The 16,604-nt window shown below is 35.7% G+C and overlaps 1 protein-coding gene across 22 annotated transcripts in view; it reads right to left on the bottom strand.

Moving 5' to 3' along the window:
• Positions 1 to 16,604, bottom strand: part of Kcnt2 (potassium channel, subfamily T, member 2) — a 368,389-nt gene that overhangs the window by 69,409 nt on the left and 282,376 nt on the right. For 18 of the 22 annotated variants that reach the window (XR_001784498.1, XR_001784494.1, XR_001784492.1 and 15 more), the window contains 2 exons: positions 13,813 to 13,884; positions 10,642 to 10,776 (listed from right to left, as the gene is read on the bottom strand). Coding sequence is in view for 18 of the 22 variants with exons in the window: in XM_017320510.1 (XP_017175999.1) it covers positions 10,642 to 10,776; positions 13,813 to 13,884 (207 nt within the window). In the remaining 4 variants the exon portion in view is untranslated. Of the gene's footprint in view, positions 1 to 10,641; positions 10,777 to 13,812; positions 13,885 to 16,604 lie in introns of those variants that run through there. The other 4 variants (XM_017320508.1, XM_011247998.3, XM_006529566.4 and 1 more) reach the window with 2 other exon arrangements.

The raw sequence follows: 16,604 nt of genomic DNA, 5'->3' as shown, positions 1-16,604 counted from the left end.
CTGAATTCCAAAGACACACTTATATGTCACATTGCAGAACGAAATCTACATGCATATATTAACCGCTTACCATGTAAACACTACTAACAATTTGTGCTGATTTAAGATCCCCTCACCCCTAAGTCCAGATGCTCTGGAGAAGAACGAGGTTAACGCTGACAGACAACTAACTTCACTCAGCATTTCAAGAAATATCTGGAGAATATCAGTGAAAGGAATGATTACAGGAGAAATATGGACGTGACAGGTCACTAAAATGTTACTTACTACCTCACTAGATGGGCAAAAATGAGTTCTGGAATGATTGACTGCCTATGACCCACTCTTAACCCATAAAGCTGGTGATGACATGCAGAACAAGGTATTAGGATGGTAAGTAAGGCACTGTCTTGTCAGGTCACAGATTCTCTGACTAAAGCACAATTTAAGGATTCAACTTCAGCTTTTTGTTTTATGTAGCACAAGCACAAGTATTTTATTTATTTTATTTATTTTTAATAACGTGTGTGTGTGTGTGTGTGTGTGTGTGTGTGTGTGTGCACACATGAGTGTAAGGGCTCAGATATGCCAAAAGAGAAATGTGGATTATAGAGGTAGAGTTGCAGGTGTTTGTGAGATGCCACATATGGGTGCTGGGAACCAAACTCTGGTCCTCCGAGAAAGCTTTATAAACTCTTATTCGCTGAGCTGTCTCTCTCTCTCTCCTTTCCTTTTCTTGTGCTTCCTTTTCCTTTCTTTCTCTCCCTTTTTTCTTTCTTCCTTCCTTTTTTGTGGTAGTTTGAAAGTGTACGTGTGCTCACCACCCCATAGACTCCTATATTTGCATGCTTAGTCACCAGGGAGTGCGCTTTTTGAGAAGGATCAAGAGATGTGGCCCTGTTGGAATAGGTGTGGCCCTGTAGAGTAGGTGTGGTCTTGATTAATGTAGGTGTTACTGGGGTGTGGACTTTCAGATTTCAAAAGCCCTTGTCAGATGCAGTGTCTCTCTCTCCCTTCTGCCTACGAATCAAGATAAACCCCCTCAGCTGTTTCTGCAGCACTGTGATAATGAAGTACAAGAAAATGTTTTTCTATATAAAAGTTCTTAGCCTTGCCTCACAGCATTGGGGATATGGAGCTTGAGGAGACTGCCTCCTGTGTCCAGGCAGGAACCTCGGTCGATAGGAATATTAACACACCCACAAAACTTTTGACCCCAAACTTAAACTGTCAACAAGAGATGCAGCGATTGAAAATGGCTCATAGACAGAAGGGATGAATATCTAATAAACTGACCAACCCGAGACCCATTCCATGAGCAAGCACCAATCCCTGACACTATTAATGACACTCTGTTATACTTGCAGACAGGAATCTAGCATGGATGTCTTCTGAGAGACTTCCCCCTAGCAGCTGGCTCAGACAGATACAGACTCCCACAGCCAAACACTGGATGGATTTGGGGACTCTTATGGAAGAATAGGAGGAAGGATCATGGCCTCAAAGGGGATAAGAACCCCACAGTAAGACCAACAGAATCAACTAACCTGGACCCTTGAGGCTCACAGAGACTGGAGCACCAACTAAAGAACATAATACAGGGCTGGACCAAGGCCTCCTAGTCTTGATGTGCTAGGGCTGGTGGGATGGCTGAGGATTGAGGGGATCTGCTCAGAGGAGAAGGGAAGTGGGGCATAGAGGGAAGGATTATGGGAGGGGTAACTGGGAAGGGGAATAGTGAGCAGTATGTAAAGTGAATAAGTAAAAAAAATAAAATAAAATAAAAATAATTGCATTGATTATGATGTTTCTTCCTGGCCTTAAAACAGTGACAAAGGTACTTTCTTCTTTCCTTTCTTTCTTAGGGAATGTGTAAGTACACTGTGCCCAAGCTGATATCGGGACCAATAGCAAATTTCTTGTCCAGCGTGCACAAAAGGAAAAGTCTTGATTCCTCTGGTTCCTTTAGAAATATAACAGTCATCAGTGATGATCTAATAAGAATTCCTAAGAAATCATCTATTTGTATCACTATACAGTATCTTTGTTGCATATTCACAATATGCAAAAAGCCATGATCCATACTGTTCAAACTGAATTGCCTAAAGTGAACATTGTATGTATACAACATGAAAAATCTAAAAAGATTTGTTGAACTGAATAGCTTCTCACAGGGTACCTTTGTTCTTTGTTTTTATGTTTGTGTTTTGTTTTTGTAAGGTACATGTTTAAAAATAAATGTTCTTCCCATGTGTAAAAAAAAAAAAAAGAAAGAAATATAACAGTCTGCTATCTCTCTGTCTGTTCATCAGAGGATTGCATATGATATGTATTTTTTTCTCCCTTTTACCTTGTTCCTTATGGAAATTTGGTCACTTTCCAAGGAACTTCGGGCATCTTGCCAAGGTCTCCCTGGACCATGGCATTCTCACAGACTTTACTGAAACAGTCAAAAATGAATTTAAAAAAGCCTTTAAAAAAATATGTGTCATTAAAATCCTTCTAGGATATGCTAAATAAAAGAAAATTTAAATTTAACGATCTGTCCACAAGTTAATTATTGAATAATCGATTAATGGTGTAGTCCAGGCTAGTCTTGAACTTGCTATGTGGCCAAAGGTGTGCTTGATCTTTTAATCCTACTTCCTGAGTGCTGAGTTTTCTTATTTATGTCATCATGTTCAGTGTTAAGTATTGCTAGACATCTAACCCAAGGCTCTATGTATACTAGCAAAACAGTCCACCAAGAGAGCTCCTTGGAAACCTGAATGCATTTCATGAAAATTATTTGTATGCAAGTCATTTTTAAATAAGTTTATATTTTATGGTCTCATAATACTAAACAGTAAAATAAAGAATATGGAACCAAGAAACAGTGGCAAGTTGAATGTAAACTAGAATATGTGAAGATATACTTTTGAAAAGGAATGCAAAAATTAAAAAAAAAAATGTAAGGTAGGATCTTTCGAAGATAAAACAACATTTGTTCCAAGAAAAGTGAGCCAATTATTCTACAGTGGGAAAAGAAGTTTGTTAAAAAGGGCACATATCGCCGGGTGGTGGTGGTGCACACCTTTAATCCCAGCACTTGGGAGGCAGAGGCCAGCGGATTTCTGAGTTCTTAGTTCAAGGCCAGCCTGGTCTACAAAGTGAGTTCCAGGACAGCCAGGGTTACACAGAGAAACCCTGTCTCAAAAAAACCAACCAAACAAAAACCATAACAAAAAAAAAAAAAAAAAAAAAAAAGGCACTTATCACGAAGGCCTAAGTAAATCACAAAAGACTGTGGCCCAGGGGCAGAGGTGGGATAAATCTTAAAGATGGTACATGTAAGAAGAGTAAGCTAATTAAAGCTCCTGAAGCATTCTTACAAGTACTTATTTTTCAAACTTCTTTTTAAAAGCATTTGCTCTTGCTGACTGTATTTTAAGTTCTGCTTATAAAACACTTTGTAAATGTTTTCTGTAGACAGGTTATCAGAGTGTAACTCCTAAACCTTAGAGAACCTGAATTCTCTTGATCTGTTCTAGTTCTCTCAGATGCTAGGACATGAGCTACAAGACAAAAAAAAGTGAAACTAAAAAGAATCCCAGGTGTGCTTGGTGGAATAGCCAACTTCCTCTTACAAATTTTGCTTGCATTTGGTCATAAGGGGTTTTGGGGGGAAATACAAACTTCTTGACATCTATCACCTATTTTCTGAACTATTTCATCCCAACAAAGGAGGGAAATTAAGACCACAGACCAAACGGTTAACAAGAAATGACTATGTCTTCCTATATGTATATGTATATGTATATGTATATGCATATGCATATGTATATGTACACACATATATACATACATATGTGTCTATATATTGTATTAATTTAAATAATTATATGACTTAATATATAATTAATATATTATTAATTAATTGTACTATTATTAAGTAGATAGATAGATAGATAGATAGATAGATAGATAGATAGATACAAGGGGGAAATTTGTAGAATCAAATGAAGTCATTCCTAGTGTGGTGGGGCATGTTTATAATCCCATGATGTGTGGTTATATGTGGTTATATGTGCCTTGTGTCGTTGATGCAATACAATCATAAGACTGAGGACTGCATGGCTTCACAATGACTATTTGTTTCACAGCCATCAACAGAAATGGATTGCCATGTGATGTAGCAAAGATTCTTTTTTTTTTTAACTTTATCTGCATTTATTTTATGCTGAATTTATTCCCAGGCCATGAGTTTTTGTTTCTTCAGTTTCTTCTGGGATATCTTTTTCTTCTGTGCAGTCTCCTCTTCTGGCTTTGGAACAATCTATGCCTGACTTAATGCTGAGGGCAATGCCTGTGGAGTGACAAATGGCTTTAGAACCTATGGAATGAGGCCAACAAGTAACCACACCCACATTGGTGAGCCTTGTCATGGCACAACCCCAAGGACTATGTGACTTGGAGTTCTGATCTGCTTTCTGCCCTCACATCCCTATTAATCTAAGAAAGATATGAAAACTTTAAGGGGGTTTCCATTCCCTTATGGGCAGTAACTCTCGCACTCACAATAATATAGCTTGATCTCTTTCAGGCGTTGCTGCTAGGGTACAATCCTAGAGAAGAACTTAGATGTGTAGATTGTCAAGCAATGACCATCAGCCTTAGAAAACATTTAGATAAAGAAAATTCTTAGTAAAGCTAGTTATAGGTGTTTTTACTACTGGCTCTAGCAAAAAAAAAAAAAATCTTAGGAAACAAATTGATGTTCTGAAAGTCACACTGTTATTAGTTAAGCTAGGGAACTTTATGGTCAGGGAACAAGAACAATGGTAGCACTGGCTAACATGATTCACTGAGGCCGGGCTGTCGGTGATTAGTTTCTTATATCCAGTTTTTGCCCTCAGCTTCCCGATATGATTTAATGAGAATTGCTGATGAGTAGATAATCATTCTAAGGATTTTACAGTAGGTATTACTGATTTTTATATAAAAGTTTATATTTGTGATTCCTTTAAGATTCTTACAGGATTAATTTTAAAGATAAATAATAAAATAATTACTCCTTGCTGTCTACTAGTAAGAGAAACTGGCTGAGTTATTTGCTTATAGTTTATTAATCTATAACAAATTGCTTAGTTACAAATGTACATGGATTTTTTTTTATAAATTGTTTTCTCTACCTGTACTACGTATAATGTTATTTCTTATAAAGATATTGGGAAACACATTTTTAAATAATCATTGAGTAAAAGAAATCAAAAATGCAATCACACTGTAATTTTACATTGATTGGAAGATTTTTATGGAATATATAAGCTATGGGAGAAAAAACAAAGTGTGCTATCCATCAACTCTGTGTATATATGCATGTTTATACATCCTGACTGTATGTATATTGAAGCTTGAGCCATCCACAATTGCATGTGTGTGTGTGCGTGTACACACACATATACATACACACATGTGTATATATGTGTATGTAATGCTTGAAGCCTGCTTGCTGGAGATTTTCTCTAACCATTCTATCTGTAAATGTGTATATGTCTGTATATAAGTATATATGCATGTGTGTATGAAAGTATGTATGCATGTATGTATGTACATATGTATGCATGCATGTATACATATGTTTATATGTATAATGTTATTGGACTCTGTCTTTTGCTTCATATACTCACTGTGTGTGTGTGTGTGTGTGTGTGTGTGTGTGTGTGTGTGTGTGTGTGTGTGAAGTTTCTCTTTCTTTCTCTTTCTCGATGGCCCCAAAGAGTTAAAAGAGTTCATGGTTTTACTGATGGAAGCAGAGACTGCCAGGCCTAGTAAATTATGCTTTGTTCCTACAGAAAAAAAAAATCTGCTGAGTAACTTATTTGAACACTGGCTGCCACAGGTAGCAGCCACTGTTAGTATCTGGATCTTACCAACTCTACGCACTGACCCCCAAGGACTGCCTGTCTCAGTTTACCTACCATATGGCTGCCAAAACTTGTGTTCTGGTTGTATTTGCTTAGGGCAGAGATATTTTCTAGGAATTTTCACATCAAATTTGGAATATGACCCCAAATCTCTCAAGATTGGGTTGTGGAAACAAAAAGAATGGAATTCTAATTGTCATTGCAGAAAAACTGATATTACTTGTATTTAATTTATATAAGAATATGATCTTCTTGCTGGATATACTAATAATGTTTATGTTTTAACAAATATTTAAGACAGTTCCTGAAATTATCTCTGGTAAAGAAATGAGGAGATTTCTTCAGTTTAGATCTGTCTTTTCTTACATAATCAAATTCAGGCATACACAGGGTCTCATGGATGCCTTCCTTGTTTTTTGGTTTTGTTTTTTTTTTTGTTGTTGTTGTTGTTTTTTGTTGTTGTTGTTTTTGTTTGTTTGTTTATTTTTTTTACAAAACACAGCATTTTCTTAACACAACTACTTGCTATTTAACATATCCCTAATGCAGTTTTCTGTAAAAAATTAATTCAGACAATACCCACCCCTCACTATGAAGGTACTTGTCTGTGATGACTAGGGAGTATCCGGGAGCAGAAGTGATCATCTTATTCTAACTTTGCTATGAAGCTAAAGCTAGGAGAGAAGGGACAATTTCTGACTACCTAACAGGGACAAAGTAGAGACAATGTTGAGTGGAACCATAGGTAGAACAGATTTGTTCAATTCTGCAAACATTTGCCCCATGACCTAATTCTTAGACTATTTAAAGCCATTCTGAAGATTAAGTTTGGATCACTGGACTTTTTTTTTTCTGTAGTGTCAGTCCATACACTTGATTAAGTTAACTTTTTCTGCTTTTCACCATTCTTTCTGCCAAATAGGTAGCTTTAGTTGTTGACTTGACATGTTTAAGGAAAGGGAACCAATGTTAAGGGGTTGCTTTCAGAACCTTGTCTGTGAGGCATTTTCTTCATTGTTAACTGATGTGTGAGACCATAGTCCACTATGGGTGGTGTCACTCCTAGGAAGGTGTGTCTGGTTGTATGTAAGAAAGCAAGTCAGTAAGTAGTGTTCCTCACTGTTCTCTTCTTTATACTTCCTTGAGCTCTTGCCCTGGCTTTCCTCAAAAACATGCTAGAATTTAAGCTAAAATATACTCAAGTTGCTTTGGGTCAAGGTGAATTTATAGTAGATCTTGTCTCTTAGCTGGCAAGAAGGGATGAGTGGTCAAAGCTTGCCTGTAAAACTGCCAGAGCAAACAGTTTAACAGGCAAGACATAACCCTTATCAACTAGTAATAATTCTAAATGCAGTAATTCTAAAGTATTCCAACAGAGGGATTTACATCCCAGATTAGATGCTGTTAAATTTGACTTGTAAATTTTGCCACTGATAGACTCATTTCCCTTGTCTGGGTACTTTTAAATTTCCTTTCCTCTATCCTGTTGCTGGAGAACACAAGTTTCCTTTTGCTGCTTTTTAGTTTTGCAGAATTTAAAAACAGAATCCGAAGGAAACTGAAGGGCAGTTTTCTTAGTTTTTACAAGCACAACAATAGTCAGGTGAAAGAGACTCAGCAGTTGCTGGAAGAGAGAAGATAGATTTGAGACTGATAAACTTGGGTTTTCTTTGTTAGAAGTCACTGAGGTGCATGGACTAGACGTCTGCAAACATCATGGAAACTGGGGTGAGGTGTTTTCAGGGTAGCTTGAGGATAACAGAAGTAGTGGGACTTTAAGATTTGGTCTGATACTGGAAATTGATTAATATATGGAGAGGAAAATATAAAACGTGATTTTATTCTGAAAGTTGGCAGGTTTCTTAGGATCTGTGAATTAAAATATGGGCTGAAAAGCTGAAATTCTGTCTGGGTAGAGAGAGAAAGTTCTTCATTTACCTAATAGCAGTTAAATGGTAGGTTAATCTGTTGATGATAGCATATAGGGTAAATTTATGAAGATTTAGGAATATAAGAAAAAAAAGAGAGTAAAAAAAATTCAGATGCTGTGTAAAACCATTTAGAGTTCAAGGTCATGACCATGCCTGGAAGAATGAAGGTAAGAGACTGAAAAGAACATGTATATAAGATTATTGAAACGTCAAGCATTAGAGGGAAATCAGGTTGGAAATAATCACATTAAATTTAAAACAAAAACCTGTGGGCAGTGCAGGGGAGTGACCAAGAAGAGGCAATTGACTGACACTACAAAAGGGAAGTGCCCAGTCTTACAGAACTTGGTCTTTCTTTTGTATAAAGATATATCATTCATTATAGAAATCTATATATATATATATTTTATTTTGGTAGAGTAAGAATAAAATAGCTTTCCAAGCATAATTATCAATTCATAGCTCAACTCAAAAATGCAGAAAAAACTCTGAAAAATATTTTCATGCACAGTTTGAAATAATGACTCTTTCTATAGGACTCAGAATAAAACACTCCCCCCCCCAAAAAATCAAAGGAAATTAATTTTAAATTATTTGGTTACCAACTTTTGTGACATTTTCTCAAATCTACTCACCTCACATGCAATAAAAATTATTCAGTTTCTAAAATAAACTGTTTTATTTATTTTGGAGATTAAAATGGTTTCATTTCCCCTATTCTCTTTTCTACCTACAAATTCTCCCCTATACCCTTTGTTGCTCTCTTTTAATAACCCTGGTTTCTTTTATTTATGATATATGTTTCTAAATATATTAACAGAACCTGCTTACTCTCTATAAGGATATTAGTGCATGTATGATTTCAGAGCTGACTGCTTAGAACTGGGTAACAATTGCCATTCCCTTCCTGGAGAAGATTACTTCCCCTGTTCTTAGAAATTTTAGTTGACTGCAATTCTTTGTGTAGGATTCAAGACTCCTTAAAAATGATGAAACTATGGTTTGAGGGATCATACAGTGTTCACTCACTTATTCATTCATTTATTCACTAATTCATTCATCAACCAGGTCCAGAGAAGGGCTGATTTATGGTCAGTTGTCTAGTAGTATATAATTTCTCTAAGTGACTCTTGTCAGTTAGTTTGAAATGAGTAATTAATATCTTGATATCTTTCAACAAGATAATGATTTACTACTATCTTGGAATCAAATAACCCATTAAAAGAGTAGATAATAAAGATTAAACCAATTCTACCTCTGTTACAACAAAATTAAACATGGTAAATGAAATAGCATATTTAGTTTGAAAACTTTCTTCTATAGAAAGTGTAATTAGCTTTTGCAAAGCATGGAAGAAAAACGTATATCCCTTCCTGTGAAGCAAATCATTAAAGTAATTTCTCTTTTTATTCTCTAAAGAAACGAGTTGCTTATAAGGGTCATTTTTTAATATGGCTTACATTAGTTTCCAATGCACTATTCTGGGCAATCATATTACCTGAATTCTGCATGAACTACTACATTGTAAGAACTTTACAGTGTAAATTCTTCCCTTTAGAGCTAGCAGTTCTTATTCAAATTAAGGGTATATTTTCTGGGTGTGGTGACAACAAATTCTTCACATGTTTCATCATTCTTCACATGTTTGCCATTTCAAGGTAGGTTAATTAATTTTCTCAGGATTATGGATGTGAGAAACTGAATTGCAATTAGGTTAGGAACACACTCAGGTTGTAAAGTTAATGATGTCAGGAGAGACTCCAGGTGGACATTGTACCAGATGGCCTTTGCTGCTCTCTGTAATAGCTTTGGTTTTTATGAGTTTCCATTTTATCACATAAAACTGGCAGCTATGTGGCTTTAATTATAGTGCATAATGTTTAATACATACTTTAAAAATACCAAGTATGTTCTAAAGAATGATGGGTTTTTGATACCTTAATATCAAAATAGTGATATTTTATGAATATATAAATTATAAGCAGACTTGTAAGTGATAAGTTGAAATTTTGAGAAGGAAATTTCCTAAAAATCACAGTTCAAATTGTCACTTTAACTGAAGCTCACACCTAAGTTCCTACCTGTGAGCTATAAGTCAATCTATAAACAAAGATACTTGATTATGACATAGACGTTGTTACCAATGAAGGTATGAAGATGAAGGGAAGCAGGTGAAAGAGTTGAGGATATTTGAGTTATCTTTGTAATTCAGTAGGGCACACATTTGCTTTGGGCATCTAAAATCTCATTCACAAAATGGAAACTTTCTAGCGAAACTTTCCAATGACTCTAGAGCAATCTCAAGTGACTCTGATTTGTGATCTCTAAGTGCCTCTTAATCCACTTCTCACAAGGAAACATTTCTCTGCTCAGGTCTGACTGCCCATGCTCCATGATTACCAAAATGGATATTTACACCTGAACTAGTTTAAGGAAAGGTGTGAAAAGAGAGAGAAGGTTGCAAATTCATTCCTATCCCAAATAGATTACTGCCTGACAATATTCCATTCTAGATACAGGCAAGTCTTGGGTCACTGCTAGGAACGAAACCCAAATCATGACAGTTACTGTACATAATTTTTAAGAATTTATTATGAAGCTATAGAAGAAATACATCATTATTTAAGGCAAGAATTATCCACTTTATTCTGTACCAGTCACTTTATGTACTACGTAAGTATTTGATTCACGATCAAGTGAGTAAACAGATACTCTAAGGTCAGCTTCCATGTCCCATTCTACTCTTCATGCACAAATAGAATTAAGTACTCTGCACATGGAGACCACAAGGTAAATGATGACAAGGCTAGGCTCCTGATGCATACCTGAACAGAGTCTGCACATTCACAATCGTCTTGGCATCTGCCATGTAGTCTTCCTCTGCACTCATGGTGCTTTCTTTGTCCACCACCACCATGTTGGCAGCAAAGGTCACTCCACACCTGAGCAAATCATCTAGGCTTTGATAAAAATTCCCAAGGAAAAAGAAACAGAAGGTCTTTAAATAAACTCCACGACTGCACTCAGTACCTAAATCCGCTTATTGGTTGGCTTATGTATGAATCCTTTTAACTGAATTTATAGATAATATAGATATACACTAATGAGGACTGTAATGCAATATGACCCACTGATATGAAATTCAGAATTCATCAGATACTAACAGTTCCAAAGCATCCGTATTTGGAATCTGTGCTCAGTAACACTTAGTATATAAACAGTTCAATAGAAATTATGGCAATGATTCATGCTTATAGCTAGTGCATTATTTCAAGGGCAAAACATTATAATTGGTTTAAGTTGCTAAGTTGCTTTGTTGAAAGTATAAAAGAAGCAACAGCTATATTAATTTAGACAACAAGCTAACGTAGAAACACAAAGGTATGTGATATGAATTTATAAATGTCCATATTTAGATAGATAAATAGTCAGAAAGATAGATACCTCTATTTAACTGTCAATTGTTCCTGAATTACAATGAGTAGGGTGTGTGTGTGTGTGACTCTGTGTGTGTGTGTGTGTGTGTGTGTGTGTGTGTGTGTGTTTGTATTAAGACAATTTTTTAACAAGAAATTGAATAGAACAAGTTTCTTTGTCTCTATGAGGTAACTAGAAAAACTGGGGTATAAGTAGTTGTGAACTTTTTTGGTCAGTTTTCATTCTTGTTTCTGTAAAATGTATTGACTGGCATCTTCCCTGCAAATTAAAGAAAGAGATGTTTACCATTAACCCTGACCTAGGCATCAACTAGTTTCAATGTCTTTGCATTTTTCACACTAGAAAAACAGTACAAAAAAATGGGGTCAGACGAAACTTGATCTAGTAAAAGGATGGATAGTTATACAGTTCAGTGAGGACAGATAAGAAAATCAGTTAGTGTCCATACCTCCTGATTCAATTAAAAAAATAATTAAAATGTAAAAATCTGTAGTCACTGCTGATATGGACTGAAGACAGTTTCCAGACATCTCATCAAAGCTCATAAGGAGGCTAACAGACTTCAGAGGGCTATTATGAAAATCTCAGCCTAAGACCTCTAGGAATAATCTGGGGGTGCGGTGGGGAGACAAATACTGCACTTGAACTTGGAGCAATTCTATGTGACAGATATTTTATAGCTAAAACTGTTTACAGAACATTTCTTCACAATAAAATTCCCCATGCGAAAAGAGCACAGAATCGTAATATCCAATCAATACAATGATTGTCAAGATTAATCCCTAGTGTTTTAGATTTTCCTTGTGTGTATCAGATTCACTGTACTTTTTCTAAATAGATTAAATGATATTTTAGAAATTATCCCATAAAGACTGGGACTTTTCAGCATGTGCAACTCCTTAATTTAAGCTACAGTTAGAGGGCTGGAGAGATGGCTCAGCTCACTGACTGCTCTTCAAGAGGTTCAATTCTCAGCAACCACATGGTGGTTCACAACCATCAGTAACAGGATCCGATGCCCTCTTCTGGTGTGTCTGAAGATAGCGTCAGTGCATTCATATACATAAGCCACAGCAATGCAGAAAATGTTAGATGTGGTCCCTTATGGAAGATTTGGTGATGACTAAGTCAACTTGCTTCTAGTCGCTTAGGACTTTCAAGATATTTCCTTGTATTTTCAGCCTTTATAGCTTTTCTACATCAAAATTCTCTCTTATAATTTTATAGAACAAGAGAAATATAAATTGGTAAGAAGTCAGTTTCATTGAATCAGAGCAGACTGGATTTTGCAAAACAGAAGTGAACGCTGGACAAACACTTTACTAAGAGAGCTTGTTCTAAGTTTCTTAGAGCACCCTGCTTTCAAGTGCGTTTGCTGACTTCATCCTTAAAGTGTTTCCTGTTGTAGTGACTCGGGACCATGAATTATTAAATGATGCATTAGAATTTAGACAAAACAAAAGGTTGGGATAATATTAGTGAAACATGCAGAATCTTCGGATCCTTGAGGCTTTACTTTTCTAATTAACGTTTTAGCATTTTTGAGTAGGCTGTGAACCTGTTGAGTCCTGAGTATCTTCTCTCTGATACTTCGCTGCTTTTTAATAGCCCACAACCCTTTTTTAAAAGCATGCTGTTTTGCACTGTTCAGCCACCAGATGGCAATAACAGCCAATGAAACCCATCTGAGTGACACTCAAAAGTTGATTTCACCAGCCATGCCTTTTTACTTTTCCATGACTCACTCAGTTTTTCCAAATTGGAAAATGTGAAATTTGCAAGTGTGAGGAAGTATTCTTGTTTAAATGGGCTTTATTTTCATGAGAATTTCAAACATAAGCTAACAAGAATCATACAGGGACACTCCATATATATTCCCTCTCTAGTACACGTGTGCATATAGATATGGTGACCAACCTTCAATAATTATTAGTCTACAATCAATCAATCCTCTTACATCTTCCTTGGAATTTAATATTCTTAGTTTCCTTTTTGACAGTCACAGATATTTTGCAGTATTTCATGCTATTAATCTGGTGATAACTTATTCTTCTGGTTAATAGTGTCACAAAATGTTTATATTTTATATTTTATGTTAATACATTGAATAATTGCATGCATAACATAATCTTTTAATTAAAAAGTTATATAATTACAAACTGAAATTTTCTTGAATAAATTTTCAAGAAATTGTTACTACTTACATTGAAAATATGGTAATGTGGAATTTTTAAGGTACTTTTGGATGCCACTTTATCAATAACATTACTGCAAAAAAAATGCTGCATTTGCAAAGGCTGCAAGACTAAAATAGCTTTGCAAATGTGTGAACCTGACCAATCTGACATGCAGCAAGGTCTGGTGCAATTCAGCAATGGAATACAGCTTAGCAGTATGGTAGGGGGTACACAGCACAGCGGCATGTGCTCTGCATGCAAAGGTCACCGTATTTACTGTACCAACACGACAAAGTACACTCATCATGCAGGAACAAGACACAGAACTTGACAGATCACAGGACACTACACTCATCATGTGCCATAGACTTTGTCACCTACTTGTCAATAGAGCCCACCATGTAGTAAACCATTGGAAACCAACAGATTGCATCCAGAAAATGCATATCTGGCCTATGTAGCAGATGGGTTACAAAATGAAACACAGTGTCACAACAGGGGCAGCACTTCTAGGAAAGGGAAGCAAGTTCATTTAGTTTGTATTTCCAAAACCAAAGACAAGATACATCCTAAGTTGCCCTTTCACTTGAGAATATAATTGCACTACTTACAAACCATATGATACATCAAGAACTGTGAGTTATAAATCAGAAGCACTATGGCATAATTCTAAAAAATACAGATATTACTCTTGATTACGACAATACTTATAGAATACTTCAGTTACTCGATGCAGAAGAGAATTTGACCATGAAGAACAAATGGTTGTTGTTTTCTACAAATGCCTCTAACAAGCAATCAATAAGCTTGAGTATCAAGAGTGCTTTGTCTAAAGAATATCTATAGTCACACCATACTTCACATCTCAACGTATCTAGGATAGTCTACATATGCATGGAAAAAACTGTGTTGTGCAAAGTTGCACTGACACTATTTCACCTTTGACTTTACTGTCTTACCAAGGTATATTGTTGAGGAAGTGTCCGTTATAACTGAAATATTTACAGGTAACCACAGGAAAGGAAAGAACAATAGAGCTCAAACTTGCTTAGAGATGACTTAATAAGTTACATCTACTCCATAGCTCTTAAATCCTGCATGCATTCACTGAGCATATATAGACCCCAAAACTGCTCAATGGACTTTTAAATATACTATTTTGTATTAAAGAGTGGCCAATCAATTTATAACATATGTTAAATGCATGCAGAAAGCCATAAAGATGCAATGCTTTTTTTCTAAAGAGAAAATAATCTCTAGGGGCACCCAGGAAACAGAATTGGGGTATATCACAGAAAGGTAATATTTTCTTTGGGTGTTGGCAGATGAGGAACAATTTGGCATGAACAAGACAGGAGGGAAATTCTAGGTCAAGGTAATGAGTGAGAAACTTGCAATTTCCCAGATGCTGAGCCTCAGATGGATCAATTCTTTTCCTAACTATTTTTTCCTGTTGATTTCCCTCCTCTCTCTTTCAACTCTAAAGAAAAATAAATTTTAATAGAGTAATGTATTAAAAAAACAAACTTCCAAGTGATGACACTGTTAGAATTTTGTCTGAATTTTTCTGGATATTTAATTTATTTGGCATATTGAATGGATCAGTACTATTACATTGTCTTAAACTGCCACAATTCAGTTTGAAAATTCAGAATTGTTTAACTCATAAATCATAAGAACCTTTTGTAATCATTTCTAGTTTACTTTACATATAATATTGTTATTTTCACCATTAGATGACTCTTAAGCACCAGTTTAAACAAAGATCTCAAGCAAACACAGAGTGACTATTATTCACTCTTTAACAATCTCTAATGTTCTTAAGTCCTTAAGCAATATTCTAAGACATGTATTTGCAGGGTTTGGGATGGAGATTTCCATTCAATTTCTAGAAACTTTCTTGCTTCTTAACATTAGGAGGGCAGCTGAAGGGGTTTGCAACCTCACAGGTTGCAACAATATCAACCAACCAGACCTCCCAGAGCTCCCAGATACTAAACCACCAACCAAGGAGTACACATGGAGGGACCCATGTCTCCAGCCACATGTGTAGCAGAGGATGTCCTTGTCGGGCATCAGTGGGATAAGAAGCCCTTGGTCTTGTGAAGGGTAGACTCCCTCCCCAGTGTATGAGGATGCCAGGGAGGTGAGGTGGGTTGGTGGGTGAACACCCTCATAGAAGCAGGGGACAGGAAATGGGATGGGGGTTTCCAGGAGAGAAACTGAAAAGGGGATAACATTTGAAAAGAAAATACCTAACAAAAATAAATAGATAACAACAACAAAAACATTAGGAGGGTAATATTTTATGGCTCTCAATACTCTTCATAATTTTAGAAGTATGCTTAAAGATGCAAACACCAAAAATGCTAAAATATCAAGGTGGTTTTGGTCTTAACAAGTCATTTGCTTGTATCTCTTTGGCTAATTTTTAATTTCTAGATCTGGCTTTTAAAATACCATTCTTAATTATTAATTGTAGATATGTCCATGGGCTTCCATGATATCTATTTTAATCTGGTATGTTCTTTTAGGATTAGATTATTCCAGTTTCTTTACAGTATTTCTCTAAGGTTTTTGTTGTTGTTGCCGTTTTTAGTTTTTTGTTCTATGATTTTATGGGATTTTTTTTGGGGGGGTGTTGTTTTTGTTTTCTCACAAGGTCTCCAGTCTATACTTTTTGGAACTCGAGTAATTGAATCACTAAATTCAGAAAGTGACTTAAACTGTACTTAGGTCTCTGGAGCAAATAAGTCTTTGTGCTATAGTCACTGTCCTGTGAGATATAAAATTCAAGATGAGACTTTTATAATTTTTTTCTCTTATGACTGGTAGAGATGATAAGCTATTATTTTTACAAGAAGTGGCTTTTTAAAAGAAATCTCATGAACTTTAGTTATAACATATATTTTAAATAAGAAAGATATCTTCCAAGTTCTTAGAACTTACTTTTAAATATGGATTCATCTTTATGTGATTTCAGCAATCTTAAGTGATAATCTGTTCACCTAAACCAAACAATGTAACTACATATGCCCAGTGAAACACAGTAACTAAAGACAAGCCTGAGGTTTAAAAGAAACTAGAAATATAAGGAAACAAACAACGTTGCACTCATATATTTCATAGCTATTCATTTATCTGAGTTGACAACAGTCCTTAATATACAAGGC

The sequence above is a fragment of the Mus musculus genome, chromosome 1 (assembly GCF_000001635.26).
Source record: "Mus musculus strain C57BL/6J chromosome 1, GRCm38.p6 C57BL/6J".
In the NCBI taxonomy this organism is placed as follows: Eukaryota; Metazoa; Chordata; class Mammalia; order Rodentia; family Muridae; genus Mus; species Mus musculus.
Note: the sequence above shows the minus strand (reverse complement) of the source record. Positions and strands in the feature narration are given on the sequence as shown.